The sequence below is a fragment of the Pundamilia nyererei genome, unplaced genomic scaffold (assembly GCF_000239375.1).
Source record: "Pundamilia nyererei isolate P.nyererei 1_Seehausen unplaced genomic scaffold, PunNye1.0 scaffold00016, whole genome shotgun sequence".
NCBI lineage: Eukaryota > Metazoa > Chordata > Actinopteri > Cichliformes > Cichlidae > Pundamilia > Pundamilia nyererei.
This window is the reverse complement of record NW_005187417.1, coordinates 2152800-2162464: the sequence shown is the minus strand read 5'-3', so window position 1 is coordinate 2162464 and position 9665 is coordinate 2152800. Positions and strand designations below refer to the sequence as shown.

At 38.1% G+C, this 9665-nt stretch overlaps 1 protein-coding gene across 1 annotated transcript; it reads right to left on the bottom strand.

Moving 5' to 3' along the window:
• Window positions 1-2197: 2197 nt before the first annotated feature.
• On the bottom strand, window positions 2198-9330 carry spp1 (secreted phosphoprotein 1). Its single transcript, XM_005725532.1, has 8 exons — window positions 9235-9330; window positions 5739-5808; window positions 5576-5614; window positions 5424-5498; window positions 4486-4548; window positions 4256-4387; window positions 3661-4008; window positions 2198-3501 (listed from the first exon to the last, which is right to left on the bottom strand). The coding sequence occupies exons 2-8, from the start codon at window positions 5790-5792 to the stop codon at window positions 3085-3087; spliced, it is 1128 nt and encodes a 375-aa protein (XP_005725589.1). The 5' UTR covers window positions 5793-5808; window positions 9235-9330; the 3' UTR covers window positions 2198-3084.
• Window positions 9331-9665: the final 335 nt, after the last annotated feature.

The following is a 9665-nucleotide window of genomic DNA, read 5'->3' as shown; positions in this document are numbered from 1 at the left end:
CACACACATGTTTCTACTGAGTTGGAGATGCTCGCAATCTCATTGTACAACTGTATAGTGACAATAAAAGTATTCTATTCTATTCTATTCTGTTACCTACAAGCCCAGTTATTATTAGCCATGTTTGAGCATGTGAACATGTTGGATGGATGCTATGACACTTTTTTTATAGATTTTATAATTTTTTTATTAAGAGAATAGTGAAGTTGCTGATGTTCTTGTTAATTTGAACCTGTTACTGTTTGGGCTGTGGATTAATGGCAAAGCACTGTTTTTCTTGAAAGCATCTCCTATAGTCAAGATTCACTCTTCTTCCCAACGTACTACTCAGATGATGTAACACTGAAACCGTACCAGCATAAGCAGGTATGAATGGAAATTTAAAAGACCAAATTCTGCAAAGACATAAGGTAATCCTTCACAACTTAATAGACAAAATAAATTAATATTCGAATCTATACAAAATTCATGAGACCAAAAGTAAGCACAAGTCTAGTAATTAAGGTTACATGAAATTGAAACTACAAATATATTTGTAATCAGGGTTCTTTTTAAAGAGCACATTTCTTTGTTTTCAGTCCTGCATATGCTCAGGGCATGACATATCAAATGCATAATAAGATGTGTTGTTTCAGTATTGCACTGTACATTTCTCAACATCATGCAGCTCACAGTCTTGAGAAGCACAGCATCACACTTTACTTTATTTTTAATTTTCTTGTCTTTTTGCCTGAGGATCTTCACTGCTGCAGTCTGGGAGAACTGATTATACTCTGCAATCTGTCTAACGTCTGCATTTATGTGTCTGCACATGTGTTTAAATGTGTGTATTACGCATTTGACAGACAGTAGAACATAAACAGAATGGAAGGCGAAGTCTGGGCAAACAGTCTTTTAGATTCAGCCTATACATTGTGCCAGGGTTCATTCTGGGCCAGGCTTTGACCTCATGATTTAACTTTTAAAGAAACGGGGAAATTAACAAAACTTGACTTCAGTACCAAAAATCACAATCACACACTAGCTGAATTATGCATTGATTTTACAAATAATACATAAACACTTTTAACTTATAATTTTCCAGTTGTTTACTGGTTTATTGTTATTGTGGGGAAGAAAAATTTATGTTTCATAACCCACCAGGGAGTAAGGCCCACCATTCAAGGATTAGTACTATAGTTAATTTCTCTCTTGAATCATAAATACTGCATGAGGTGAAATGATATAACCTATTTTTTAATATATTTTTTTTATATTACCCATTAAAAAAATTTATAACCCATTAACATTTGAGATTAAAGTTGAACAGTATTGTGGTTTGTGTAGTTTTGCTTCCAATTTGACTGAAAGAGTCAGCTGTTCAGATTCCCTTGTTTATGAGAATATTTTTCAGTACTTGTTAGACATGAGTGACATTAATTGTTAAGATTGTTCCCTTTAAACTTTTTTTTAAATGGCTGGATACAAGTCTACCAAACTTTTCAGTTGTTTACGATCTCTACTTTTCTCCACTTTAATAATTTTGTATTTCTCTATATCACTGTTGCCTTGCTTACTGTATTTAGCAACATAGCAATCATGTGTAAAAGACTTCAAATTGTTTGCTCATAGGGATCTTCTGATTGTTGGGGTCGCGTCTATATTGTTGTGGGGCCAGTATCTTACAATATAATAATATAAAGTGCCCTGAGATGACCTTGTATGTGATTTACCATTATTTAATATTATTGAATAGAACTGAATCAAATTGAACTTCTAGAACAATGTCCTTTGGTGAAGCAAAGATGTTTTGCAAATCCATATCCACAGCCAGAATCCACAGCGCCACATTTGGTGAAAACCAAACGCAGCATATCAAAACAAAGACCTCATACTAGCTGTCAAGCATGGCGGTGGAAGTGTGATGATTTGGGTTTGTTTTGTAGCCACAGGACCTCAACAGAGCTGTGCATAAATGAATGAATGCAACCTTAAATAAACTGGATCAAGTGTGGGGGGGAAATGATGTGAGATACTGATCAAGTCATATATAAAATCATTACTTGAAGTTATTGCTGCTAATGCTAGTTCTGCGAGCTACTGAATTACGTGCTGTGCAGTTAGTTTTTCACCACATAGAGTCTTGTGTAAACTTTTTCACAGGACTATGCGGTAAACTTCAGAATAGTGTTTATGCTTACACAACCAAGATGGGGGGTTTTTTATGAAAAAGAACTTTATTAATATTTTAGAAATGGTACATTATGGTACATTACAGTAAACAACATGGGACAAACAACATGTAGTGTAGGTAGCAACTGTGCAAATAAACAGGGCTGTGTTGTCTGTATGTGTGTACTGTATCTATATCTGATTGAACCCTGTAATAGAAGAATTTTTTTGTTCTTTGCCTGGATCCTTTTATCTACACCAGCCAAATGTAATGTTAGTGAGCAAAAAAGCTAAGCCACACTGGCAGCAAATGTGTGACTTAATGTCAGTTTTAAATTTGATTATTTTCAAAATGATTACAAGTATTACAAATGTATTTAAATATAAAATGTGCATTTGCATTTATTTATTAAGCATAAGAACTTTGTATGTTTGCGTATTGCAGTTATTAATTAATAGTAAATGACAGTTTTGTGCTAGTGTAGACAAGAGGACTCAACTTTGTCAGCGTTTTTGTTCTTTATCAGTTTTGACCTTGTACCCTGCTGGAAGAGAAGGGAGAAGGGGAAGGGGCAAAGATCATGAGGTCGGTCAACCTCCTGTTACAGGTAGCAGTCGTCATTTTTAAAGTTCAATTAACTTCTTTTCCCCTACTGGATCAAAGATGAGATTTACAAGGACCACAGGATAAAGGCGTTAATGGTTTATTTAGCCAAAACCCTAGAGAGCAAAACACATGTGCTTTGTTAGATGATGCACAGATTTTCATGGAAATATCAGCTGAAAACACGAGTCATTAATAATTCAGCCTTGGTCATCCCTATTGGACCTTGCAGGGGAAAAGGGCTCGGGAGGGGGCTCTTTGCACACGGATGCAGTGTGCACACATTATGTGATTCGGACACCACCGCCCACTCTATTTCCTAGATGGGCTTATTTGGCAGTGATAACTGCCGGGATGTCAGTGGTGGTGTCAGGTGCTGCCCCTTCCTCATCAGAGTCACTTTCAGTGCTGTCACTCTCATCGGAGTCAGCGTCAGCAGCTCCAGGTGTGGCTGTAGCCTCCTCGCTGCTCTGGCTCTCCTCGTCTTCGGCCTCCTGGCTGGTGCTATCGCTGGTGGTGCTGGCGCTCTCCTCTTCCTCCTCCTCCTCTTCTTCCTCTGGGGTGCTGCTGCTTTCACTCTCGCTGGTGGTAGGGTCACTGGTGCTGGTGCTCTCCTCTTCCTCTGCCAGATCGGCCTGGCGGGGGTCCGGATCCTGAGATGTGCCAGAGGACGCATCCAGACCCTGGCTCTCCACCTCAGGGGTGCTGGTGTCTTCCTCCAGGAGTTCAGAGTTGACATAAATAGTCTAGAGGTCAAAGGAGAGATGTGAGGGTTAGTTTGCATATTTATCAACATTATATTTTAACCTTTTAATGCAGTAATCGGAAATGAGGGTTAGGGATTCTGCTAACTTTAAGGACCAATTCTTGTTCAGTCTTTCAGAAATTGATAAAGCTAACTGTACCTTATACACCTTTGGCAGCTTCTCCACCTCATTGCCGCCGGTCATTGAATAGGCTGTCTTCTTTCCTGTGTCCTCAAACTCATAGGACTTGTAGGGCCCGGGAGCCTTGTGGTAGGATTTTTCCTCCACATAAACGATGGACTTGTACTCGCTGGGGTAGCCTCCCAGGTTGTCACCGCGGGCTGTATCGGTGACGACGGTGGCCACAATGGGCTCATCAGTCGGCTCAGGGGCCGGTGTCTCTGTGACAACCACAGGGGCTACTGTAGAAGGAGCAGGCGTGGAGGACTCACCAGACTCTGAGCTGTCGCTGGATTCATCTTCCTCCTCCTCTTCCTCCTCTGTTTCCTGTAGACAAGATATAGAAGTTGGCAAAAATTCCTACTGATTTTCTAGTAGTTTAGTTTAAATTGTCCATGACTCATATCTTCATCGGCATGGCTAAAATACATTTTATATCTAAAATTTTTATTGACACAAATATCTAAACTTAAGCTTGAGAAATGTGACACACATGAGACTAATTGTTTGAAATAATAAATTCCTGTTATTTAAAGAAGTAATGAAAAGGTTTTCACAGGACATTTTTACTCACACTCTCCTCTGCTTCATCATCATCATCACCGTCTTCATTGTCCTGGTTGTTAACAGAGGGCGAATCTGAAGTTGTGTCTGTGACGACAGATTTGACTTCAGGTAGCGCCTCGGCTGCCACCTGCTGCTGATGCTGCAACAACCATTAAAACACAATGTTATAAGAGTTTAACAATAAATGCATTGTAACATAAATGATCACTGTTTTGACCTCTGCTGCTCATCTCTCACCTCCTCCTCTTCTGAAGTCTCTGCGCTCTCATCTGAACCAGCAGCCGCGGCTGCTACAACATTCTGCGAGATGGGAGACGTGCAATGAATGTGATTAATCATCATTGCTGTAAAGAGTCCTTTCTTTGGAAGAAACAGTCTTTGAAATCGTCCTTTAGTTTTCTTTCATTGCTTTTATAAAATTTGTACTTTAAGCTGAACCCAGCTAGAGGAGATTATTTAAAGGTTGCATCTCTACTTCGCAGCTAAAATCAGAATGAGATATTGAACTACAAGTTTAAAAATCCTAGTTCTCCTGCTTTTCTCTGCTCTGTATAACAAAGATTTTACCCGTAGTCTCACTAAACTCCAGCTACCAGTAGCACATAGCCACAGATGAAGTGCATCTAAAAATATGATGCTTTGCCTCTTGTTAACATATTGGTGTGTCCAAGATATTGTACCGTCCCTTTTATAATTTACATTGTTCACATTACTTTGAACAATTTTTGAGGATTTGACTTTTAGCCAATCAAAAAAAGCATTTTAAATCTACCTATTTGGCCTTCTGGTAATTGTGTTTGTGCAGTTATTAAACTTTAATAATTAGCTGATCACTTTTCTGCCTTACTCTGACTTTTGCCTGATTATACTTGTACACTTTTACTATATTTTTGTGATGTAACAATAAAACATGTACCGGTAGTAAAATATTGTTGAATTCCCATAAAACAGTACTTTGAATAGGTTTTGTTATCAGATATCACATATGTGCCTTGTGAGATTTAAGTGAGTAGGTGAAAGTGGCTGACAGCCCAGACAGCAGAGAATTAGAGGAGAACCATTACTGCAAGGACAAAATAAGGAGAAGATACTGGAGGGAAGATAAGAGAGAAGAAAGAATGAGAGGAGAGCAAACTGACAAAATGATAAATGGACACAAAAAATGAATATTTTACCTGCACAGGTGGGGGACGAGCCTTAAGAACCACAGGCGCCTGTTTTCTGAGTGCTGGAGGTTTTGGTCGTCTCACCTGTGGAAGTGAAAAACATCATGGATGTCTCATTCTTTCTCTCACCACCTCCCACCGGCCTCTCTTGGAATACTTACCACTTCCTCAGAGCTCTCTGAACTGGAAAGTTTTCTCGCCTAGAAAAACAAAGGGACCAGAGTGAAATTTATGACAAAATGGCATGATAAAACATGTTATGTTCTCAGTTAATTTATCTATTTTTAATATGGGTGTAGTTTTGATTTGACAAAAGTGTCTCACCGGCCGGCAGAGAACTGTGGCAAAGAGCAGAACAAACACAACAGCCACTTTCATTGTCTCAGTTTGATGCCTGGTTGGAGGAGAAAGCCAGAAAAAACGCAGTTTGAAGTCACACAATAAAACATCACAATAAAACAATAAATCATAATCATGATACACAGCGCTCGGCACCAAAATACTCGTCTGAAAGCCATAACTTCACAGGAAACACAATGACATGTCAGCCTCTCACCCAGATTCCTTCCTAAAAGCGGAGGCTGTACAGTCACATGACTGTTAACCATCCTTGGTATGTCCCAGGGAGTCATTAAGGCCTTAATTACAGAGCTAAAGAGAGCTATGTGCCTTTGACGACTCAGTTCGATACAGTAAAACATTTTCTCTGTCATCACAGCAGGAAAATCGCATCACTATGAAGCACGGTTTTTCAAACTATGAGCAGGCGGTTCATAACTAATTTGGAGCCCAAAAAAAAAGACAGGAGAAAAATAACAGGTACCATTTAGAAGGAGATTCATTTTGTTCGAGAATGTTTTTAGAAAAATGACTTTGTTTGATTTTCTACTGCCTGAGTCTAGTTTGCAATACTATGAATTATTCTGTGATGCTTTTTGTGTTTTTGTAGAGGACTATTTTCAGTCAAGGCTCAATAAACACTTTTCAGTAGCAGGGTGGTTGGTGTACATGGGCTGAGCCAAAAAATAAAGCACAGCCAATGCAACAATGTGAATCATTTTGTTAGTGGGTTTATTTCATTGTTGTTTTGTCTTTGTTCATGTCTTTTAGTTCCTTCTTCTCTTTTCTCGTCATGTTCTTTAACAAGCTTTAATGTTGGTGTTTGCTGTGGGAGGAACAGTCTAAGTGCTTATCTTTAATGATGGACTTTTCCTATAGTGTGTAATTCACTAAGTTATAAATGGAAAGCCACAGCACAACTGCATAATGTCAGATGTCTCTGTCGCTGTATGCGAGCATGTATTTTTTCATTCTTTATGAGAACAAGTTTTAACCTTAAACCTAGAGAATAAAGTATAATAAAGACATTTTGTTCTTTATTGTCTGGACTGATTTCAGGACTAAGTTAAAACAACCTCATATGTATGGTGGCAGTAATTGTAGCTGTGTATGCGTGTATTTTTGTATATTGCACTGTGTGAGGATTATGTTTCAGACCTTGAAAGCATGGACATTTTTGTTCTGTCCTTTCTGGGTCTAACTTGGGCTGCTTGGGAAATAAGTGCTGATTTTGCATGAAAAGCAACCACACATGCACATGTGGAATGGAAGTAACTTTAAGTGTGTGTATTGTTCTTGTTTTTCTATCTTGGTGAGGACCACTGCTTTAGACCTTTAAAGTAAGGACAGTTTGATTTTTACTTCACTTTTACAAATAGCTTTTTTTAGGATTTCAGAATTGGTTTTCGGGTTAAGATTAGGTTAGGTGTTGGGTTTAGCTTTATTGCTGTCGTGGTTAGGAGGTTTGATACTGCTCTTAGAACTGTACACTCAAGTGATGCTAAGAGTTAGTTTAACTTAAAGAGTCGAAGCAGGGTTAATTGTAACCAATCAGCCAGCAATTTTAAAGGCAGTTTACATGTTTCATCTATCTTATTTATTAAATTAAAACCAACAATTTAAAAAAACAACACACATTGTGGTTTTATAGGAAGTTACATGCTATGTGAGCTCTGAAACCATAGCGTTTTTCTTTGGGTTGGTGCAGGTTACCGGTGACTGGTACTTTTTTCAAACAAGTCACTCTTTTGTTGAACTTTTAGCATCTCAGAGACAAACTGGGTTTAATAAAACACTTGTCCATCTAATATTGCATTAACTTACAATGCTTTTTTCTTAAGCACCCTAAAAAAACATGTGAAAGTATACCAGGAAGCAGCTGTGAATTTTAGATAAGCTATCCTCTTTTTACTTGAAAATGTTTACCCAGGATTTATAGCAGCAAGGAAGTTGGAATGAAGAAATATTCAGAGTGAAGAAGATTATCAGTGCAAGAGGGCTGACAGGAGTCTCTTAATTTCCCCCAGTCTGTATTGCTAAGGACTTTTTTCAGGTCTCAATTTGTCCATCCATCATTCAAAACTGTCTGTGGTAAACAGTTTTCATTGTTCGAAGTAAAAGATCCTGAATCTAGTTACACAGATTATTCTTTGAAGATCGAACCAGACTAAAATATGCTTAGTGATTAATCAATTTATGTGTAAGAAAAGCAGAAGATTGAGCGGAAGCAGAGACAAATATTTGGATTTTGTTTTTTTAAATTTATATCTGACAAAAATATATTTAACAGCAAAAATTTAAGCTGGCAGTGCATTGTTGTGGGTATGCGTGTTGTCAGCATCACTAGTCAACACTGAGTTGGTTTCCTGGTGCCCACAGCTTCCTCTTCCTATCCCTGGTGGCAAACCAATCAAACAGCTGCACAGACTCAAACCAATCACAGACAGTAATTCAAGCTCTCATAAGATACTGCAATAAACTCCACAGCGGATAACCAAACTCTCTTGTGGGTTTATTATCAGTTTGCTCTGCATTGATTTAAATTCCTGAGAAGGTCATTTCAATATGAATAATAAAAAAAAAAAAGCTAAGATTGATTTTGTTAGAAGTCTCTCTTTCTTCCAAAGAAAGGGCTATTTACACCATTACATTACAAATTTATTTTTTTGTTTTTTATTTGCTAAATAAAAGACATTTGCCTTTTAAAACTATTCAAAAACTTTAACATTTAGTGCTTAATTATGGGGAAAATAGTGAAATTAAAAATCATAAAATTAAAAAAAAATGTCATTTACAAACAAATTTCTTTAAAAGAGATCCTATACATATGCAAAAGTATGTGGACACCTACACGGTTCATCAAGTGTGATAGTTTAAAAACAAAAACAAGCTTTAATTTGCTGCTCTAACTGTTCCAACTGCTCTATGCTTTTTGCTTAAAACTTTCCACATGATTTCTGGCTTTGCTACGACGATTTGCTCTCATTGTAACATTTATTTGTTATGTACAACACTGGTGTTAGATGATGACGTGTAGAGGACTTTCTCATAAAGGATTGGGTTCTGTACCAGTCGGTCAGTTTTTAAATATCAGACTAGGAAAAATGTTTCTTTATGAGTCTTTTTGACATTTTAAAGCTAGGAAAGTCTTCTGCAAAATGCAGCAGGTAGCACACTGTTTTCAAAAGTATAGCTAAGTGCTGTATCATTAAGAATGTGGGGACACTAAAGTCAGGAAAGGACTATGTACATTCTTTTGGACATGCACTAGAGAGTGCAGCAGATATAGTCAAGGACCTGATAATCACATTTCCACATTGTAATGATAGATTCTTCAAGCTAAAAAAAAAGCACATTTTCAGGAGCTTGTATAAACATTAAGCTAGTTTCCCACCTCTAACCATGACATTAGGAATGCAAACACCAGACAAGAACTTCATATATTACATATAATGTTAATTTGTCATGAATTCATTCTGACCTTGTCTGCAGTTGAGGGAAGCTTCAGGGGTTCAGCGGCTGCAGCAGAAACACAGAGACGTGATTTGTCTTTAGTTTATCTCCTGGGTTTGCTTCACCGTGATGATGCTGCTGAAAGTAGGGCTACCGGCTGGCTTATAAACCTTCCAGCCTTTGGCAGCAGCCAATCATCTCAGCACTTGTGATGTCATGAGGTTAACCGCTCCATGGTGTCCACCTCTCCTCTCTCTCCCACTCTTCCTGTGGTTGGTGGTGTGCTGTGGTGGTGTCGGGGGCAAATACACACAGACACACACACAGAACACAAGACAAATACGTGGATAAAGGCATGCAGACATTTGAAACCCAGACAGAAGCATATGAATGCGTTTTGTTTTTGTTTTTTTGCCTCTCTCTTTCACACACACACACACACACACACACACACACACA